The following is a 22,192-nucleotide window of genomic DNA, read 5'->3' on the forward strand; positions in this document are numbered from 1 at the left end:
TGAAGCAGGATGTATGGACATACAATGCAACCCTCACTCAAAAGAGGGTAAACCGATTAAAATTCCTGTGAGCTTTAGAGCTGCAAGTTAGCCAGAAGAGAGTCTAATTAAGAGAGGATTTATTAAGGAGCACCCTAAAAAGGCAACTGCAGCTGGCCTCACCAATAAGTCCATGCCTGCCTGGACAGTACAAGGGAGACTTCTTTGGAACCTCTTGCTCAACTTCTTTGCCAGGTACACAAGAAACACTTCAATACGTAAACATTGGGCACATATTTATTGTCCCTCTGATGTTTTAGGCTTTGTTTCCTTCTTCACCACTTAAGGCCTTCATTTGAACAATGCTTTGGAGTCATTACTTCATTTTTCATGGCAAGAGAAAAGAAAAAAAAAAGGCCACTTGTCAACATTTTAAATAGCTCTGCACTGAAAGGTGATGGTAACAAGCAGCAGTAGTATTAAAATGATACTCACTGTGTTCTCATGAATTGTTCGCTACCTTTCATCGTCATTGCCCTCCTTTCTTCCATGTAGAGAATTCTAGAATAATGTTTAAAATATAGCAAAAACAATCTTGGGTTTAATTGTATACTCCCTGCTGATTCACTTGCCTCAGGAGGTGTAGTTAGTAATTAATTAGCACAGCAGACGAATATGCTTTGTACCAATACCACTCGTAAAGCCGCTCTCCCATGGGTCCAGGCCCGTGTCCCTAGCAATTGCCCATCAGGAGTCAAGGCCAGTGCTGTGCCGGGAGCCATCTGGGGTGGAGGTGAGCTGGTGTCTTGCCTGCCTGCCCCTGCCACGCCGCTCTCGAACCATGGCAAGAGCCTCCCTCTGAATGTCTTTCTGAAAGCCAAAAGGGGTAATGGTTTCAGCTCAAGTAACTCAGGAAGGATGAGTAAATTCTGGAGCTATGCAACGTTAGAGCTCAGTTTTTGCTATGTTTCTTAAACCTTTGTGATAATAAAAAATTGTAAAAATTGTACAATTTAGCTGACAAGGAGGGGTGCCATGCTCGACCTTGTGCTCACCAACAGGGAAGGGCTGGTGGGGGATGTGAAACCGAAGGACAGCCTTGGCTGCAGCGACCATGACATGGCGGAGTTCAAGATCCACGGGGCAGCAAGGAAACTACATGGCAAGCTCCCTGCCCTAGACTTCAGGAGGGCAGACTTCGGCCTCTTCAGGGACCTGATGGGCCAAGTGCCATGGGAGGCGGCCCTGGAGGGAAGAGGGGCCCAGGAAAGTTGGTCTATATTCAAGGAGCACCTCCTCCAAGCTCAGCAGAGGTGCATCCCGATGAAGAACAAGTCAGGCAAAAAGGCCAGGAGGCGGGCGTGGATGAGCAAGGAGCTCCTGGACCAACTGAAAGTGAAAAAGGAGGCCTATAGAGGGTGGAAACAGAGACAGGTAGCCTGGGAGGTCTACAAAGAGGCTGTGCGAGTGGCCAGGGATAAGGTAAGGAAGGCCAAAGCCCTGGCAGAACTGAATCTGGCCAGGGATATAAAATGCAACAAGAAGAGCTTTTATAGGTACGTAGGGGACAAAAGAAAGTCCAGGGAAAATGTCGGCCCCCTCTGGAAGGGAACTGGTGTCCTGGTTACCCAGGACATGGAGAAGGCTGAGGTTCTCAATGACTTTTTTGCCTCAGTCTTCACCGACAAGAGTTCTTGTCCTACCACCCAAGCTGTAGAAGGCGCAAGCAGGGACTGCGAGCATGAAGAACCGCCCATTGCACTCGAAGAGCAGGTTCGGGATCATCTAAGGAACCTGAAGGTGCACAAGTCCATGGGACCTGATGAGATCCATCCGTGGGTGCGGAGGGAACTGGCGGATGAAGTTGCCAAGCCACTGGCTATCGTATTTGAGAAGTTGTGGTGGTCTGGTGAGGTCCCCGATGACTGGAAGAGAGGGAACATAACCCCCATTTTTAAAAAGGGGAATAAGGAAGACCCAGGTAACTACAGGCAGGTCAGCCTCATCACTGTACCTGGCAAGGTCATGGAGCAGATTCTCCTGAAAACCATGCTAAGGCCCATGGGGACCAAGGAGGTGGTTGGTGACAGCCAACATGGCTTCACCAAGGGCAGATCGTGCCTGACCAATTTGGTGGCCTTCTATGACGGGGTGACGGCATCGGTGGACAAGGGACGAGCAACTGACATCATCTACCTGGACTTATACAAAGCTTTTGACACTGTCCCGCATGACATCCTTCTCTCTAAACTAGAGAGACATGGGTTTGATGGACGGACCACTCGGTGGATAAGGAGTTGGCTGGATGGCCGCACTCAGAGAGTGGTGGTCAACGGCTCAATGTCCATGTGGAGACCGGTCACGAGTGGCGTCCCTCAGGGGTCCGTGCTGGGCCCGGCCCTGTTCAACATCTTTGTCGGCGACATGGACAGTGGGATAGAGTGCACCCTCAGCAAGTACACTGATGACACCAAGCTGTGTGGTGCCGTCAACACGCTGGAAGGGAGGGATGCCATCCAGAGGGACCTTGACAGGCTGGAGAGGTGGGCCCGTGCCCACCTCATGAAGTTCAACCAGGCCAAGTGCAAGGTCCTGCACCTGGGTCATGGCAATCCCAGGCACAAATACAGGCTGGGCAGGGAATGGATTGAGAGCAGCCCTGAGGAGAAGGACTTGGGAGTGCTGGTGGATGAGAAGCTTACCATGAGCAGGCAATGCGCCCTTGCGGCCCAGAAGGCCAACCGCATCCTGGGCTGCATCAAAAGGAGTGTGGCCAGCAGGTCGAGGGAGGTGATTCTCCCCCTCCACTCTGCCCTGGTGAGACCCCACCTGGAGTACTCTGTCCAGTTCTGGAGCCCCCAACACAAGAAGGACATGGACCAGTTGGAGAAGGTCCAGAGGAGGGCCACAAAGATAATAAAAGGGCTGGAGCACCTCTCTTATGAGGACAGGCTGAGAGAGTTGGGGCTGTTCATCCTGGAGAAGAGGAGGCTCCGGGGAGACCTGATAGCGGTCTTCCAGTACCTCAAGGGGGCCTACAAGAAAGATGGGGAGAGGTTGTTCAGTAGGGCCTGTTGCAATAGGACAAGGGGTAATGGTTTTAAAATAGAGGGAGGTAGATTTAGATTGGATATTAGGAAAAAATTTTTTACGATGCGAGTTATAGAACACTGGAACAGGTTGCCCAGAAAGGTGGTGGAAGCCCCATCCCTGGAAACGTTCAAGGCCAGGCTGGATGAGGCTCTGAGCAATCTGATCTAGCTGGGGATGTCCCTGCTCCTTGCAGGGGGGTTGGACTAGATGACCTTTGAAGGTCCCTTCCAACCCTAACCATTCTATGATTCTATGATTCTTTGTCTAAGACATTGCAAAGCCTTTCAAGCCCTTTGCAGCCTCAGCTTGGGAGTACTGTCTCAGCCTAACTCACTTCACTAAGGCAAAACTCTTCTAGGTCTCATGTTATTTGGCAGGAAGGCTTTTTGGAGGGATAGGCATCACCCGATGCCTGCCTGTGTGCTGCCATGCACAGCACAGCAAAACAGGCAGGGGCAGTCACAGGTTTAAGTGTATGCCCCTGTGCTAACCTCTGCAAAGCGAGAAATAATACCACACTTTCTCTGTGGGACAGTACCTAACTCCAGCTGCACACTTGTCCACGATGTTGTCAACCAGAATAGGAAGTCCTACAAAATTCAGGTCTTTGTCCTTTGTTCTTGCATTGGTTACCTGATACATACTTGTATTGGTGGAGAGTAACCTGTAACCTCCTTCCTCCCAGCAAGACAGAAATGTCTTTGCAGCACTGAGACACCTGTACCCCATCAGCAGCAGGAATGTGCCAGTGAGATATTCAGAGATTCATGTCCTCCGGAGCATTTCTCACCTCAGTGCAGATGATGGATGAGCCCTCTCTTGGGGAGAGGAGGATGCGCGTTCACTAGCACGGTGCGCTGAAAAAATACTCAAAGCCTGTGCCTATCTGTTAAGCAACCTGGTGCAGCATTTCAGCCAGGACCAGAAAGGCACACTCTGTCCCAGGGAGAATGCTTGCATGCTGCCTGAAAGCAGATTTGAGCCGGTAGTCCAGTTCTCTTACCCATCAGTGAGATCTGAGCAAGAGCCGTGCCGAGACAGACAAGAGCGTGAGACTCATTTGAAGTTAGTTAGCTCTTAAGAGAGCACCGAGGGGTACGTACAGGTCACCCGCACCACAGCTAAACATCAGCCGCTTCTTTCACCTCTACAGAAAAGGCATAACTGCAGCAGAGGAGGCCAAACTCAGCGAGCAGACATGCCCAACAGCAGAAAGTCCAGCTGGGACTGCCAGCAAAGGCAAGATGTGCAGAAGAGAGGGAGGCTGTAACCTTTCTCTCCAAACACAGTCTTGAGTTATCATTTCCAGCCTACTACACCTTCACCATTAAGTGCAGCAGACAAAACCAAGCAGTTTCCAGATTTCTAAACTACACGCAGGCATTATTTTTTTCAGACTTGTACATCCTTCGCTTTTTAAAATACGAACCCTGGAGTGTTTACTGAGAAAATCTCCTTTTGCGTTTGTTGTTTTGGTTGCAGCTCCTCAGGATTCTTCTCTAGGCAATTCTGGCTCACTGAATGTTTTCCAATATTATTTTTTTACCATGGGAAATTGGATTCAGATTTGAAAAGTCTTTTATTTGCATCTCTGGGTACTAGCAAGATCTTAGCCTGGCAGTCCAGATGTCTGTCTGTGGCATGTAGTGCTGACATCATGATCTACGTACCCAGGCAGCTTTTTAAAAGAGAGGATATGTTTTCAGAGCATCACGTCCCAAAATGTGCTGCTGCCCACAGCCACTGCAGCGATCCTGGGACAGACGCTGATGCTGTCACTGAAGCGCCGCTGCCTAAGCAGTGATTTCTGGGGTCAGGGGAACAGTGATGCGCTCCACTCATGAGGAATGACACTGTGCAATGACACTCTCAAAGGGGTGACTTTGGCTTGGGCTTCATCTGCTCCTCCTACTGGGACCAGAAACTCCATGAGCACTAGGGACCCCCCTGGTCCCAGGTGGGCTGGATACAGGACGATGTCCCCCTTCCAGTTTTGCTGCTGCACTTGACAGCAAAACATCTATCCTGTGCCTGCAGAAGCTGGGTCAGGACAAGCGCCTTCATCCCGCCTCTCCAAAGGGATGTGCTCTCCAGTCTCCGTATTTCCTTGCTGCCTGGTAGCACTCCCATTTCACTCACCCTGAGCCCTGACCTTCCTCTATTAAACATTCAGGGCAGCAAACCTGTGTGAGCCACGCTCTGCAGAAGTGACCTTGGGCTGTGCAGTGTGCTCCTGTAAGCCCAAGGGTCACCCATGACGTAGGGCACCCACCAGCAGCGGAGGAGCAGCCAGTGTGTAAGTGATGGGGGCTTCTTTCTGCTCTTGGCCATGGAGAGATGGAAAAGTCATAAAAGGATGGAGTCATTAAAGGATGGAGTCCTCCCTCCTGCCTGCCCCCAGCATCATATGGGAAAGTCCTAAAAGGAAAGCGAGTATCACATATTAAATTGCTAGTAGGTACACTTGAAGGGAGCCTAACAGTTGACCCTGGGCACCTGGAGGAAGTCAGAGCACGAAAGAAAAGCACAAGTTAAATCATAGAATGATTTGAGTTGGAAGTGACCTTCAAAGGTCATCTAGTCCAACCCTCCTGCAAGGAGCAGGGACATCCCCAACCAGATCAGGTTGCTCAGAGCCTCATCCAGCCTGGCCTTGAACGTTTCCAGGGATGGGGCTTCCACCACCTTTTCTGGGCAACCTGTTCCAGTGTTCTACAACTTGCATTGTAAAAAATTTTTTTCCTAATATCCAATCTAAATCTACCTCCCTCTATTTTAAAACCATTACCCCTTGTCCTATTGCAACAGGCCCTACTGAACAGCCTCTCCCCATCTTTCTCGTAGGCCCCCTTGAGGTACTGGAAGACCGCTATCAGGTCTCCCCCAGAGCCTCCTCTTTTCCAGGCCCCATACAGCCCCAACTCTGTCATCCTGTCCCCATAGGAAAGGTGCTCCAGCCGTCTTATCATCTTCGTGGCCCTCTGGACCTTCTCCAACTGGTCCATGTCCTTCTTATGTTGAGGGCTCCAGAACTGGACACAGTACTCCAGGTGAGGTCTCACCAGGGCAGAGTAGAGGGGGAGACTCACCTCCCTCGACCTGCTGGCCACGCTTCTCTTGATGCAACCCAGGATGCGGTAAATCACCCCCTTCTGCCATCCTGGTGCAGTGACAGAAAGACGTGGTGGGCTATAAATAATGGAGGAGCTGGCTCCAGCCAGGGCTGCTAACACGCCTGTGCTGTTCCCTCCCTCCCTCCTGTCCTCCCAGAAACATCCAAAACTAAACAGACACACGTTTTATCCGGACTTAGCATCTGGTTCCCACCTGATGACCTAGACCCTCCATACGCTGCTTGTGCAAGATGCTCCCTGCCCCGCAGCAGGTGAAGCGCCCCACTAGTGACAGCGAGCCGCTTGCTGCTGGCCGCCCCTCCGCGTCTCTGTGTCATCCTTCCGACACGGGTGGGCTCGCCCTTGAGAAACCCCGCTCTGGCATCGCCATGGCGCGGAGTCCCTCCTCTCCCACAGCACCCTGCAGCCGGAGGCTGTGGCAGCACGGCGGGAGCAGCATCCCCAGGAAACCACACCCGGACACCAAACCAGTCCTCCATCCGCCGTGGGACGGAGGAAGCCAAAAGCGTGGTATGCTCTTCAGTGGGGTATGCACTGCTGATAAAAAGCTTGCTGTCTTTTTTTATTATTTTTTTTTCTAGTTTTGAATACCCACCTTGTTACTCCCGGTCAGATAAACTTTAACTAGCTCCTGAGTACCTGCACCTCCCCAGCTCCCGTGGCACCTCTTGCACCGGTTTCGCGGGCTTCCAAAACCGAGCGCCTTGGCCACCGGTGTCTCTGAGGGAGCTCTTGCTCCCTCACGCTTTCAGGCCCCTTCTCCAAGGGCAGCCGCCTACAAAGGCGCGGGCAGGCCTGCACCTCTGGGCCACCCAGCGCGAAGCTCCGGCTGCCGCCCGCCTCCCCGCTCCCCGCTCCGGGGGTCAGGGCCGATCGCCCGGGGACCGCTTGGCAACACCGCCCCCCCCCGCCGCCCAGTGCGCAGGCGGCCGTTGGGGCCCCGCCGGCAGCCATGGCGCGGCCCCTCGGCGGTGCCGGGGGCGGGGCGGGCCGCGGCCGCCATTGGCTGTCGCTATGCAGGGCCGGCGGCCGCTCCCCCCCGCACCCGCCCCCCCTGCGCCGCGGTGAGGGGTGCAGCCGGCGGCGCGGGAGCTCTATGGAGGCGGCAGTGGTGGCAGCAACAGATGCGGCGGCGCTGCCCGGTCGCCCTTAGCCGCTCCCCGGCCGCGCTGCGCGGGGGCCGCCGCCGCCGCCCCTAGCGCCGCGCCGGCGAGATGGCGGGGTCCCGGCGGGCGGCCGGCGGCGCGGCGGGCTGCGGACAGGCCATCGTCTGGCGCAACGTGGTGCTGATGGGGCTGCTGCACCTGGGGGCCGTCTACGCGCTCAGCCTGGTGCCGCGGGCGCAGCTCCTCACCCTCCTGTGGGGTGAGTGCGGGGGTGGCGCGGGGCTGCGCCGCGCCACAGGTGGGGCGGGGGGGACGGGGGGGCTCCCCGGCGGCCAGGACCCCGGCGCGGGGCGGAGGGTTTCCCCCGCGGCGGTCGAGGGAGCGATCCCGTGTGTTTATCCCCCTTTGTTTGTGCGGTCGCTTCGCGGCGTTTGGGGGCGGGGGGGCGGCGCGGACACCCCCGCGCTGCCCGGCAGCCGCTGCCGCCGCTTTTGCTGCCGTCCCCCGCCCCCGCCGCCCCCGGGTGCCATTGCCAGCGCTGGGCCCTCGGTTGCTGTAGAAACGGGAGGCACTCTCCCTCCGGTTACGTTTCTCAGGGGTTTTACTTAAAAAAAAAAGAGTCAAGCAGCTGATGTTTCGGTGGAAAAGTGTGATGGTGAACCCATTTGTCTTCCCTTTGCTGCTTCCTCGCAGTACTTTCTGAACACTCCTGTCTTTCTGCTCTGGCTGGGAGTAAAAATCGCCCCGTCCTTTGTCTCTTGGGGAAGGTGATGCATCTTCTCGTTAGGGAAGATTTAAAAGTCGAGGTAGGGCTGTGAGACACTGGTGAGGAGAAAATAAGCCCAGCTCTGCTATCCAAGGTGAGGGGGCTGGCTTGCCAGCATCTGTCTCCTTGCTAGTCCTGGAAAGCTGAGGGTTCAGTTTGGGAACAAGAATATGAAATACAGCATCTTTACTTCTGTCCTACACTGAAGTCCTCTTTTCTTCACAGAAGAACGATGCTGGGAGAAGAGCTACGTAGGAGCACTGCAGTGTCGTGCGAGGTTTCTCAGGGTTTGTGAAACTAATAGGTGAGGGAGGGGGAGATGTCAGCATCATCCTTCACCGAGCAGAGTTGTGCATAGAGTCATGTAAATGTGGCCAAGAGGATAAAAACTTGAATGCTGCTTACATCTGGTGGAATTTGAGTAAAAGACCTGGTTTGGGCAGTTTTTGAGTGAATGGAGCTTGTAATGGCCTGGGACTCTCTTTATACAAATAGAGGAAAGGAGGGTCTGTGCTGCAGGGAGCTCACAGACAGGGAATTGGGGTTATTAGGCTGCCATCAGTAGTCTTGAGGTCACTCTCAAGAAGCCCCAGCTAAAGGCTGTAGAAATCAGGTTTGTTTCTTCTGTTGAGGAATTCCTAAATCTGTTTTTCACTGTTTCAGCTTTTGGTATTCAGTCTGTCTTAAATCCCTAGAAATAGCCACCATTGCTGTTTGCAGCTGGGAAATGAACCCTTCTGTTGATTACCACCCTCTGACAAGTTCTTAATTGGGAAACTGCTTCTGGGTCCCTGGTGGGAACCTGGCATTTGACTGGCTGCCTGGTTTGCAAACAAACCGTTATCTGGCTCGCTTGCAACCAGAAAAAGTCTTGGGGGGTGGTTGTGTCTTGCTTAGTTTCCTTCTGTGAGCCCTACTCCTTTCCCTTCCCTGTTCCTGGTCCTGTTCAGGCTGATTTCATAGTTTACCTTGGCTGTAGCTTGATGGTTGGGGAGACAAGGAGAGCCTGCGGGAACTGCATGGCCAGAACAGCAAGCCTGTGGTTTGCTTTCAGCCCTTTTGGGTCCTGGAGTGTGCGGGCAGGTGGGCTTTCTTTTTATCTGTTTTGCTTTTCCAAAAAGACGAGTTGAAATAACCTCCAGTTTCACTGTCTCTTAATTACAAAACTCCCTAAGGCTAGAGCCAAAGGATTGAATTACCAACTTCAGCACTCCATCTCCAAGGTATTTTTTCCTGCTTGAAATTAAACAGATGCTAAATAATAAACAGGTCTCAACGACTGTGCACCTTAATGCCTTTCTTTCTGAAAGTGAGAGCCTCTCCTTTCTCAGCATCGTTTTTTAACAGTCATCCTGAAGCGGACCACAAAGTTTTTACAGGAGCTTGCTGGGCGGTTTTTACAGGGGCTCGGCAGCAGGGAGTGAGTGCATGGGCTCCAGCTGTCCCAGCCAGCTGGACGCTGCCTGCCGCTCTTGCAGCTGGCTGCTGTGGGGTCTGCCCCACTCAGAGGTGGTGGGCAAGGTGAAATGACAGGATCTCCTGCAGAATATGTCGGACAAAACTGGCTTGCTGTCACGCTGGAGACCTGTGTCCGAGGTCCCTCTGAGAGGCTCTTCCAGGGTAGGCAAAAGCAGGGTTGCTATCGCTTAAGGTAACAAACGTACCTTGCTTCACTCTGGAAGAAGCCAACCAGTGAAGTTGGGTTGGAAGGAAGAAGTGTTGATCAGATGGGTCCCGTGCCCTCTCCAGTTCTCCGCTTCTCCTTCCTGGTGCAGACCGGCTGTGAGATTGCCTTTCTTCGGCGGTGACTGCTGGCCAGCCTTCGGAGCAGGGCTGGCACAGCGGAGAAGTTGAGTGGCAGGTAAGGGTGTAGTGCAGAGATGTGTGTACACTGAAGGGTGCGGATGGAGGAGCTGCATCCATCCGTGGTTTTCTTTTCCTTCCCAAGCTTGCCTAGGACTTGGGAAGCTTCCCAGTGGTCTTACGCAAGCCCTTGCATTGCTTCATCCTGTGCTCCCCGCCACTGTTGCCCTGTGGGTAAGCTGCAGGAGAAAGTGTGTGGAGAGTGGCTTGGCGTGACCTCCGTGGTGTCTGGCAGGAAACTGGCAGCTTCCCAGGACTCACCACTGTCTGTTTGGCTTTTTACTTTCTCTGCCCCTTAGACATCCATGTCTTGGTGGGCTCTTGGCTGAGGTGGACCAGGTGCCTCCCTCCCTCTGTGCGGGGTTTCCCTTCCTCCTTCCCCCCCCGAAGGCAGTTGGTAATCCCTGATTCACCACTGCTTGCGAAGCGGAGCCAAAATGCCACTGTGCCACCTAGAAAACAGCTGTTCAAGCCAAACTGCCTGCTCAGCAGGGCTCATTTCCATTGGTAATTTATTGACATGCGTCCAGCTGCACATAACAGACAATGGAAAAACGCTGCCAAGCAGAGGCTCAGCTAGCTGTTTACTCGGGATTATCTGTGCTCCCCACTTCCCATCACCTCCCGTGCTAACAGCTTGAGGCCCGCATTACTGCTTTCCACACCCCACGTGGAGCCAGGGTCGCACAGGGATCCCAAACAGCAGTGGTGCAGCCACCTCACCCAGGGGCCGCCAGAAACTGAGGTATCATTCAAGGGATGTACAGATAAACTGGTTAGAACACAGGCTTTCAGGGCCATTCCACCGCCTCCATGGAATTTGGTTTCAGTCCAAGCTGAACAAAAACAGTAAAATTACTCATGTCAAAATTTTCCATGAGCTGGGAACTGCCTTGACCTGAGAGGCAGCAGATCATAGATGATACGTGCGCGGCATCGAGCAGCCCTGGGCTGTGCCCATGGGACAGCTGTGTAGCCATCCTGGTAGCCCCTGCCAGCACTGTGCCTTTGAAATGTCCTTTGCTCTGCCAGCCTACCTGTGCTCACTGGGAGTCCTCTTGTCTTGCTCTTTTCCAGCCTAACTTGTTTGGTGCAGGGGTGTGTGGAGAAGACCCTGTTCCGTTTTGCTCCTGATCAAAAGCCAGGCAGCTTGCAATACGTGGTCACTCCATCTTGGTGCTTTGCTGCCTATGTCCGTGCTGTTTTGCTGCTGATAGTTGCTGCTTTGGGGGTATCCTTCCACTCTGGGTTCCCAGCTTTGGAAAGGGGTGGGAACTGTTGAGGAAACATGCCTTGAGCCCTGTCGGCCCCCAGTCCCACCAGTAGGCTTGCTGGGCACAGCTAGCAGGGTTCACCGGCCACCCTGCAAAGCCCAGAGCATGGTGCAGCCCAGGCCCCAGGGAGCTGGCACATGGACCTTCTTCCCCTTCAGGTCTCTCTTTGTCCACCTGCTTTTGCAGGGCTTTGGGCTCCCGATGCTTAGGAGGTGTAGAGGCTTTAGGCTCCTGGTGTGGAGAGGTTTGAAGGGGAGGGATCGCCCTGCTCTGCAGACTCACATCAGGAACCAAAGCAAGGTGGGAGCACTTCGCTGTTAGTGGGGCCAGAGACCAGGGAGTGGCATGATGGGTCTGCTGACTGGGCCAGGCATGTGGGTTCCCCAGGAATGAACTCATGCAAAGGGGTCCTTCTGGCCAGCTGGGGCTGTGGATGTGGCTGTGGTTTGCTGATGGCCTCTTTTGGGCTGAACATGCTGCACCTCCTTCCACAGGACACTCGGTAGGAAGCTCTCTGTGTGGCTCATCCCCTAAGTTTGTGACGCTCCATTAAATGGTGCTTCTTAACCAGGAACTTCTTTGCTCCAGCAAGCTGTTGCCATTCCAGCAAGCTTGTCTGTTTGGGTTAGGAAAGCAAAGCAAAAAAACTCTGAAATCTGTGTACAGAGAAAATTACCAGTGTATTTCACTACAGGGCCCAGTGTTCCTGCTGCTAACAGGTTTTTTTTTTTATGGGCTCATGATAGCTTCTTTTTCTTAAAGACTCTATTCTGGGGGATCACGTGATATGTAAGGGTCTCAGATTTTATTTGGAAAAAGATGTTTTTTAGTCTTCGCAGAGGGCTTGTGAGGAAGCACTTAAAGTAGCCAAATGTGTTATAAGAAATAGAAAACCTCCACAAAGATTAAGCTATTTACCTGCTTTAAAACCTTTTCTCTCAGGCTGCCGAGCATTACTGGGTACTGACAGCTTTAAAAACTGGTACAGGCATGGCCACCCAGAAACCCTGTATCATCTGGATGTGTTTCACAGAGCTGCCTGATAGTGGAGTGATGTCGGTTCACGCGCTGATACGCCTTGTGAGAGCCTGGGATCAGGGCGGAGGATGGCCTTACTCTAATGGTACTTGCGTGGGAGGGGAGGCTTGTCACTGTTATTTTAACAGCATTTAGGAAACGTTTTAGTACTCTTGAGAATGCTGGATTGATCATGTTCAGCCGTGGCGGGCCCCGTGCCATGCTTACCCACAGCTTTCCCCTGCGCTCGAGCGCTGGCTGGCTGAGAGCGCAGACGGAGCGGCAGTGCTGCCCGGCTGCATCCCCGCCAAAACACAAGCTGCTCCCAGGCAGCTTGTCTGAATCCAAATCCTGGGTCTGGATCCCTTCGATAAGAGGGTTTAAGGCAATGGTGGTCTCAGCGCTTTGGTTTACTGTGGTGCCTGGAGGGCACCACCGAGATCATCACCTCTTCCTCAGCCCTTCTGGTAGCGTGTCTGTGTAACGAGGCACATGTTGCTGCTGTTGTGCACTGCAGATGCAAGTTTTATTGGTCTTGCACATTTCAGAAGTCTTGCATATTCTTGAGTGCCATCTACTGGCTTTTTGTTTATTAACTGGTTTTAGGTGAAAACCATTTCTGCACACAGTGTTAGAAACTCTGCACAGACAGCTGTAAAAAAATATCCTAGCTCCTAGAAAGTTCCACTCGGTATGTCTTCATCCGCAGAGGTCTCAGGATCAAGGGTGGAAATATAGTCTGTGTTTCAGAGACGTGAAATGGAGACATTTGATTAAAATCTGTCTTACTGTCACTCCTGCCACTCTGGCAGGAGCACCCTCTGGGTCCTGCAGAGTGGTTATGCTCAGGTGATTACTGTAGGCAAGGTTTTGGGACAGGAAATAGGTAGCAAATGCTTTCCTCTTGGATACCTCTGTGGAGGTGTCTGTGGCCACCTTGGTGGGACGGGCTTAATGAACAGAAGGCACTTACCTCGCCTTACTCCTCGGAGACATCTCCTTTCTGCCAGCTCACAGAGCAGTCCTAGCAGTGAGCAGCTCTGGGAGATTTCTGTGGCACACAGAAGACCAGCCTTGTTGTCTGTCAGCCCCTAGCGCTGCAGCCAGCAGATCAAAACAGCAGCTGGTCCACTAAATAAGTGGAGAAGAGGTGGACCTTCAGAGTGGGAATTATGTCTCTGAGGTGCACATCAGCACAGGTGAATAGCCCTGCTTATGTCCAGAGTGGGTTTGGACTGGCTTTGCCTGCCCTGCCCCGTTTCAAAACATTGTTTCACAGCTGTAGTCAAGTTCTTGCCTTGTTCCTTCCCCCTAGCATCAAGAGCTGAACTCCCATCATGTCTGATGGGAACAGAGTCTTTTCTCAAATAGTACCTATCTCCTTAAAAATGACAAGTGCCTGGAGCTGGGGGTGGCTGTAACGTGCTGTTCCCTAGCCTTTGGCTTCTGGGAACAGTCTGAGTGAGCTCTGTGTCCACTGTGGAGCTGGGAAACACATCCTCCACCTAGCAATGCACAGATGTGAGAGTGGTCCTGGGCCTCTTCCAGATCCTGCTCTGAGGTGCTGTACTGTAGAGGACACTCCTGCCTGCCAGATGTTTTCTCTTCCCCAGTGTTCACTCCTCTCTTGTTTTAACTATTGCTGGGTATGATTCCTTTCTTATCTGTGAACTTCACGATGTTCAGCTGTAAGTACGTATTTTTGTTCCCCTTTGTTACGCTTTTGTTCTCAACTTGATTTCATCCCCAGTGCATCGGAGGTTCTCTGTTTTGTTTCCCTCTGTTTTGCATGCTGTGTGTGAACATGATAAGGGAATGGGGAAAAAACTCTGATGTCTGTGTGGGCACAGAGCTTGTGCATGTGCTAAGCTCAGGATGTGGTGTGATGGCTCTTTGGTTCTGGTGTTCTCGGGAGGTGGGTTCAAGGCACTCCTAACAAGTTCTTGCAGTTGGGTAGCGTGAATGGGTGAGTGAGTAGTGAAGATGTTCGTCTTCAGACACCAGGATATTCACTCGGCACAAAGCACTGCTGGGCCTTTGGTTGCTCTAAGCTGTGCTCCAGGCAAACCAGAGGAACCTCAAATACTCTTTCCCTCTGACCTGTGTGATGAGGACAGAGATGAGAGCTGGATCCAGCGAAGGTAGAAATCCCTGACAGGGATTTTTTGACACATTTTGACATGGATTGTTGGCTTCCGGGCTGGCCCCTGATGCTGGGGGGTTGGGAGAAGCATCCCTCTGAAGTAGCCCCATGAAAGAGCAGGGGAGGTTTTTTGGCAGCCCAGAGCTAGCTGTGTCAAACACATAGAAGCCCAGTCAAGGGCTGTGAAAGCATAAGATGCCTCCCCAAGCCCTGGCCTGACAGCTCCTGAGCTGGTGCAGGCAGGCTCTGGGGAGGCAACAGAGAACTATGGCTCTAGCTTTTTGTCTTTGGTTACATGTGGAGGTGGGGATGGCAGTATACAGCCTCTGAGAGGTTTCTTTGGATGAGTTGGGACAGACTTTGCTCCAAGCAGAGGGAATGTCAGTTGTGTCAGCATCAGAGGCACTCTCAAGGGGCTGGGAGCAACTCAGATGCCTCTTCTCCAGGAGGTGCCACCAGGCAGAGCAGTGCGAGCTGTGCAGACCTGTTGTCTGTGATTGCTGCAACTGCTGTCAGTGAAGCAAAAGCCCCTGGGAGGGCTGGGCTGGAAAATGTCGGCTCGCCCACCAGAACTTAGTATGCATCCTCATCACTGCCACTCTGCCTTGCCTCCATGCAATTACAGTTACACTTGTAATTAACACTGATGTTATAATGGAAGCCAAGCAATTTCTTGCAATCAGACGTTATTTTTACCATGTAGGCTAACAATAAAATGTGCTGCCCCACTGGAGAGCTGAAACATTAACAATTACTGTGCTAAGTAAAGCAAGGCTGATACGAAAGAGAGGGGAAGGCTGTTTGTCAGGTGCTGGCGTCGGGAATCCTGCATGCCATCCTTCTTGTGCAGGGATGTCAGCATCAGGAGGATGGGGATTTCTGGAGAGAGACTCAAATGAGGATCTTTCTCGACCTGTTTTTGGCCACTGGATTCTCAGACGATGTTCTAAGCGGCTCAGAATAAAACGCCCTGGCCTTGGCAAATGTGGCAGCTCGTCTTGACTGGACTCTCTGCCTGGCTTTTTGGCTCTGTTCTTTGTCTGATGTACCCAGCCTCCCTGTAATGCCTTCTGTGCCCTTGGGACCCTGCTGTGTCAGTGGAAGGGGTTGTGGTATTTGGCTGCTCCTACCCTGCCCTCTGTATCTGGTGTAGTTCACAGGATGTCTCCTATCATGGCCACACAGTTGGATCTGTGAAGGGACTTCTGCCCAGGCTCTTTTAGGTGGCATCTCAGAAGCAAGGCAGAAGGCACATGGAGGGGGTTTGCACTGCTCTAACCAGCAGTTGCTGCAGTCCGGGGCTGGGGTGGACATATAAGCTCGCTGTGCTGTCCTGGACACCTGAGAGATTGGAGAGAAGCTTGGAGAGAGCAGGGTTAGACAAGATATTTCTGAGGCTTATTTCATGTTCTTTATAAATGGAGGAGGAGGAGTTGGGATGCAGAAGGGCTGCAGCTCATGTAGAGAAGTGCTTGGGCAGAGCAGCAAAAGTGAGCCCTGATGGGAATGACTGGAAATAGGTTCTCTGAGCCGTGACAGTGTGTGGGATGGAGGGAGAGCAGTCCTGGGCTCCCCCTTGATGCCTGTTGCTCTCTTTGGAGAGTGGTCCTTCAGGCAGGACCGCTACCAGGGCACTGGAGAAGGGAAATGTTATGAGTCTTGCGTAAGCACAGGTTGGAAATGGCAGTGTGTCTTATGAAAATGTCAGAAACTCTGTATTTTACAGAGGATTGAGGGTATAAAAGGGAGTTTTGCCTTTTAATATTTTTTTGGGGGCAGCACCATGAGGTTATAACTTCTTTCCAGAATGGATTTGTCTGTAGGTGTGGAAAGTAGGACCTTTATAGTCACCTGAAGCAATCAATTGTAGTGGTGGTCATAGATGATCACTTTCATTCTGAGCTACTCCTTCCACTGGTGCAGTCGGTTGGACTCAGCTGCAGTCAGGCAGGCATGTACATGTGGCCAGACCTCGCAGGAGCCATAGCAAAACTCTCCGTGTTTTCCACTGGCTTTGGCTCCTACCTTTGATGCAGAGGGATAGACTTGCATGCTTGAGTTGGCCAAAAACTGCCTGGCCATTCATTCAGCAGGCAGATGAAAGCCGGCCTGCTTATGTGGTGTATACACAGGTGGTGGGAAAGTGTGTGGGGAAAATATGGAAAAGATCTTGCTGGGCAGGTGGAGGCAGAGACCCAGTGTGCGGACCTTCTCCCTGTGCCAGAGCTCACTGCAGGAGCAGAGCTGGGCTGGGCTAGGGCTGTTTGGGCTGGAGGGGCACTGTGAGGAGTCATTCAGGGAGCAATCATCCATTGAGTGTCCCTGGAGAGCTGACAGCATCGGACTGTCTGCTGCGCTGGAGACAAAGGTGTCCTTCTCTCCCTGACAGCTCTGGGTAACTGGCCTGAATGCTGCGTGTTTGGCTGGATGCAAGAGCCTTGTGCCTTCTCATTTTAATGAGGTGTAGTGCTTGCAGCCCAGCTCTGAGGCTCAGACTGCCAGAAGGAGGGAAAACTGGGAGAGGCCATTTTTTGCAATGGATTTTTCTCTGAGCTCTGTTTGGTTTTGGAAAGGGGAGGAAAAGGTGTAGGAGCTGACAGCATACAAGTGAAGCAGGCGCAAAGCACGTGGGCAGGATGCAGTGGCACAGAAGGGCGGCAATATTGTCCAGAGTGTGGAGGCCTAGCAGTTTGGAAGAGGATCGCTCCCCGCTGAGCCCTGCTCCTTTCCTGTGCCCCTAGAGATTGTAGAAGGCAGAAGCTTTCAGTTTGCCCATATCACAGCTATGTAGCACGCCATGTTTTGGTTTCTAATAGCTGAGAAGCTGCTGTTCCCTGACTCTGCGCTTTACGTGATCTTGCCAGCATGTACAGTGTGACCTGCGGGGTGAAGCCATTCCCGTGCCATGTACCCAGCTGCCTACAGGACAGGCTTTGGCCAGTGATGGGCAGGGGTGCTAAATAACTAACCCTTCTTCCTTGAGACAGAGCTGCCTGCTGAATGCACGGCTCTGGAGTGCCATGCTGATGGCTTAACTGCACTATTTCTTTGCTCCGTCCTTGAAAAAAAGAGACAAAATTGGCATTAATTCTTTCTTGGCATTTATAGAGCGCTTAAAAATCCCCAGAGCCCTAGCTGGTGTGTGGATTGAGGACAGCAGTGAGGTCACTGGGAGAGAAGTGAAATCTGCTCGTGTTTTTGTGATGATGCAGGATTTGGCTGAGCTGAGAGATGCTGCACATAAGCATCAAAAATTTCCGAGAAACCAGAGCATCTTCCAGCCTTCTCTTTTAATCTAAAAATATATATAAAGCGTTTGGCATCTTAAGGCAGCGTTCAGTTGCTGATGAGTTTAGGGAATCTGTATTTGCTTCCTAGGTGAATTTTAGCATTCACTGGAATACTTGCTGTCAGCTACAATTTCCGTTGCTCTATTGGCTTTATTTATGTCACATTGGCTGCAGTTGTCAATGTGAATGTTTCTGCTATTCCAACCGGAATAAAGTGTTTTGTATACTCAGCCAAAAGGGCTGGCTCTGGGGAATGTTCCTGAAAATGCATATGCAGGCATGTGCATCCAGGCAGAGACAGCCTGGGTTTCATGAGCTGGTGATGGCAGGGCCAAGAGGATGCGACAGATGGCTTCTCCTGGAGCTCCTCCGCTGCGGTACAGAGGGGCAGGAGAAGGGCCTTGTCTGAACTCATCTTCTCTGCAGCTCTAAAGCTTCACTGCCCCTTTGCCTTTGATGTGCTTCCTCTTATCTCTTTCTCTCTTGGTTCAATTTAGAATAGCTCAGAGAATGTGTAGATCTAATTTTAGATGAACCTGCTTTTGGCCTGAGATTTCACACGTTTGGTCTCCACAGGAATGCATGGCTCCCCACGCGCTGTATGGTGGGCAGCTCAGGGAGCTGGTGCTGCTTGCATGCTGGTGCTTTTTTATTCTCAGCTGCCAGTTTGAATCCAGCCCAAGATGCTTTTCATGCCAGTCTTTGATAGTTAGCAGCGTGCAGTGAACAGTGGATTGGGCAATTGACTCCATCTGCTAGCAGAGAAGGGTTTCCTTTCCAGAGACCCCAGGGCCAGACCACTAATTCGACATTTCTTCTTGGCAGCAATCTAGGGACTAAAGGTGGAAAATTTCTCCCTCCTTGGTAAACGTAGTTCCAAGTCAGGAAATGAGGCTTTTTTGGTAGGATGATGTGGATTAAGTACTGTGTTACTGCTCCTGATGTCTCTCCGCTGTGGAGGAAGAGATCTCCAAGGTTGCCTTGGAGTGTGACAGAAGTAGATATGTGTACTGGGGACTTGCTATTTGATCTGGATCTAATAGTGCTGCACGTTGACCCTGAGCCTCCCACCAATGCCATGTGTGACATCAGCCAGCGGTGTTTGGACAGACCAAGTGTTGGTCTAATTTGACATAGGAAAACTTTCCTTTCTGAGGGCAGACATGGCATTTTAAGAAAATATAACCCGAAACTCAGTACAAAAAAGCGTTGTGGTACCAGGCACCATGAAATTATTGGCTGCATTTCTGGTCTGGGCCGTGGTGTTGAATAGGAGAGAATCTCCTACCGCTGTCTGTGTGTGTAGTGAAGTGGAGGATCTCTGAAGTGCTCAGAAGAGGCCGACCACGGTGCAGCTACTGAAATGGATGGCAGGGCTGCTCTGAATTTCAGTGGGAATGGAGGTAGGCACCACTCAACACTACTGGAAGTGCTTTCCCTGGTTAGCTAGGTCAGATTAGCTGATTCATTAGTCCTAAATCTGCTACTGAATAGCAGCAAAAACCCACAAGTGAGGCAGAGAAGGCAGATGCAGGATATGCAGATGTACTTTAATTTTTAGAAAGGAAAAAAATCCTGAGAGATACAGAAGTGTTACATATTTATGGCAAACAGTCAGCTTTGTGATGCTCGCTTTGTGCTTGAGCAGCTCACTGTCTGTATTTCTCATGCAGTTTTTGTAGCCTGATGGAAGGTTTTATGCGTTTGGTTATTAAACTCCCTAGCAAGCAATTTTGATCTGGCTGAATAAGAAGAGGTAAAACGCTGGCGTGGAAATGGACAAATGTTGCATGTCTGTCTCTGTTATTTTTAATCCTCGAATAGTTATACAAATAAGTCTAGTTGTGGTGTCCCTTTATATATAGGGATTAAAAAATGGCCTGTGCTGAGATTAAAATTTCTTGCCAGGCTTTGTCGCACAGAGGTTTGCCTGAGACTTTGCTGGCTACTCCAGCTGTGGAGAAAGTATTTCCACCAAATTGTGTCATGTCACAAGATGTCTTCATCGTGCACAGCATTTTTAAGGTCAAATGTTTTCAGCTGCCCTGTTGTTGAAGAGGTAGCAGATGGATGTCTACAGGTGAAGCACTGCCCTTGTGTTTGTTAATTTTTCTTCCCCAAGCAAAAGATGTGCTTTCTTGGCCATTAGTGTCACTAGAATTCACGTTGTCTTAAGAAATTATGCCCTCCTGTATCCCTGGAGTACTGCCTCCTGCTGGAGACATAGTGTGTGTGCAAAAATGCATAAGCCTTTGCTGAATGTAGCTTCAAGCACTCACACCTGGGGCTGGGAATGTGTCACACCTTTTAGGCTAAACAGTGTTGGGAATGTCATCGCCCAGCAGTGAGACCTCCAGTAGAACCAGGCTGCTGTATGCTTCTGAAGCTGTCCTCAGAATGATGGCAGTGGGAGAGCTAAGGTTTTTCCAGGATAGCAACTGAAAGCCGAAGACACCACTCAAGGAACAGCTCCCTGAGCAGACACAACAGCAGTGCAGGTTGGGCTTTGCATCGGGGGGGGGGGGGGGAGGGGGAGCTGGCAGGAAGCAGCTGTGGGCAGAGGCTGCAACACAGACCTTGGGAGAAAGGCAGCCACAACCATAAATCAGATGGACTCTGATAAGAGGTTCAAACAGGGTGTGCTTTTGTGGCTAGAGTATGCAGATGTCTTCTGCTCTGTTTCTCACCACAGTGAGCGCACTGGATGGTTTTCTGGTCCACATTTCGTTGTTGATGCCATTGGCAGGCAGAGGAAGCATTCAGCAGTCTGAAGAGGGAGCTGGCAGGTCCTGCTCGGGGTCCCCCAACTGCTGACTTGAGGCCACGGGAATGGCAGCTGCCAAAATCTGTGTTAGGGCTATAGCTGTCAGTGACAGTGGCCAGTCCTAGGAGAGTGCAATGCTTGTGCAACTTGTTCTGAGGTCTCTGCACTGGACTTTGTTGCACCAGTGCAGGATTAAATGGAGCTGACATCCTCAGAACAAGACATAAAATCAAGGCCCTGACCCTTGGTGGCTATCTTGATCCAAGATCTGTCACCCTTCTGATAAACGTAAGTGTGATAACAACTCTGGGACAGCCTCCAGCCTTGGTAATTACTTTCCACTTACTCTGTACAAAATGCCACATCTTGAAGTCCACCAGTGTGCAGACAGTGCTAGTGCAACAGTAACTGGGCTGTGTTGTCTTTTTTTCCTCTTTTTATTTTTTTTTTCTTTTGTCTCCTCTGAATAGCCACTCCTCTTACCCCTGTTGGGAGAAAGTATTTGCCTAGGTGAGCCACTGTTCTGATCTCATAAGGCATGTGATCTGTCTCGTTTGGAGCGGCCAGCACTTTTCCCTGTGTGTTTTTCCCCGTTGTTGGTACTGGTGAGACAGGGGTGTTCTGGGAGTTCCTGCCCTGCTTCCTGGCACTTGGTGTAGTACGTCCCCATGCTGGCTGACCTAAGATTTGTAATCACCTAACTGGACCAGAAAACATTTGTTGCATTTTGTAACATGCAAAAAAGCTCAAATGTTCATAAGTCCCAAAGTCTGTTTGGAAAATAGGGCTGCGGTGGGATCTGTGTTTGGTACAACTCACCTAGACCAAAGCGCAAGGATTATGGCTCTCCAGGCTTGTGTCAGGTTCAAAGTAGTCACCTTGCTATGGTTGAATGTAGTGTCCAAATCCCTTACTTCTGTAAGGGACTGCGAGGTTCTTAGCCACGTATGACAGAGATGCCAGCAGTGAGACTGGCAGGGATTGCAGACACTGGGTGTGAGTTGGTGCCAGGCTCTGCATGTTGCCACCCCATGGGAATGGTCGAGTGATGTTATTCTGCATTTTAAAGATGTTTTATGTATTGACAGTAGCGCCATTGTGAATGTGGAAATTTTTTTTTTTTTCACTGCTACTATTTTTGTCTGGTGTTTTGTCCCTCAGAGATAATTGTGGTTTGCTCCATGTAACTAGGTTGTGTTTGACACTGGTAACATGCAGATAGTTGCTGTCCGACGCAGTATGTCCTTGTAATCTATGCTTAAGAAGGATGTCCAGTCATCTCATGTCTTTCAGGAGTCAGCATTGTCTGTTCAGATGTTCAGAGTAAACCCAGTGCTTGTAGGGCTTCTTGTTTTGGTTGATTTGGTTTTTTTTATAACGAGATACAAGTCAAAAGCAATTAGAACCCACTGGACTGACAGAGAGTAAATATCATGTTTCTAATGCAGTCTCAAGCTTCAGAAATGGAAGAGGTTCTAATTTTGATGTTCAGCTTATAACAGAGTTGAAGTTTTTGGAGGGGAGAGATCTACTCCAATTTAAGCAACCACTTAGAGCAGAGGATGATTTCTTGATGTCTTTGAAGTAGCTACTGACTGGCAATATCTTCCGATGTCTTCGTAAGATGTCAGTCCCCTGGACACTTGGGTTTTCAAAAGAGTTTGGCACTGGGCGTAGTAAAGGTTTTCTAGAAATCCAGCCGTGGGAATAATGAGCTATTCTGAAAAAGATGGCTCAAATGTTTCGTGCTGCTGATATCCCAT

At 51.1% G+C, this 22,192-nt stretch overlaps 1 protein-coding gene across 2 annotated transcripts in view; it reads left to right on the forward strand.

Moving 5' to 3' along the window:
* The first annotated feature begins 7,293 nt into the window (after positions 1 to 7,293).
* Positions 7,294 to 22,192, forward strand: part of SCD5 (stearoyl-CoA desaturase 5) — a 35,602-nt gene continuing 20,703 nt past the window's right edge. Inside the window, exon 1 of one of the 2 annotated variants that reach the window (XM_086747347.1) lies at positions 7,294 to 7,571. In XM_086747347.1, the coding sequence (XP_086603473.1) occupies positions 7,421 to 7,571 (151 nt within the window). In that variant the 5' untranslated portion in view covers positions 7,294 to 7,420. The remainder of the gene's footprint in view (positions 7,572 to 22,192) is intronic. The other variant, XM_086747348.1, reaches the window with a different exon arrangement.

This window comes from Chlamydotis macqueenii, chromosome 4 (assembly GCF_036417535.1).
Source record: "Chlamydotis macqueenii isolate bChlMac1 chromosome 4, bChlMac1.mat, whole genome shotgun sequence".
Lineage (NCBI taxonomy): Eukaryota > Metazoa > Chordata > Aves > Otidiformes > Otididae > Chlamydotis > Chlamydotis macqueenii.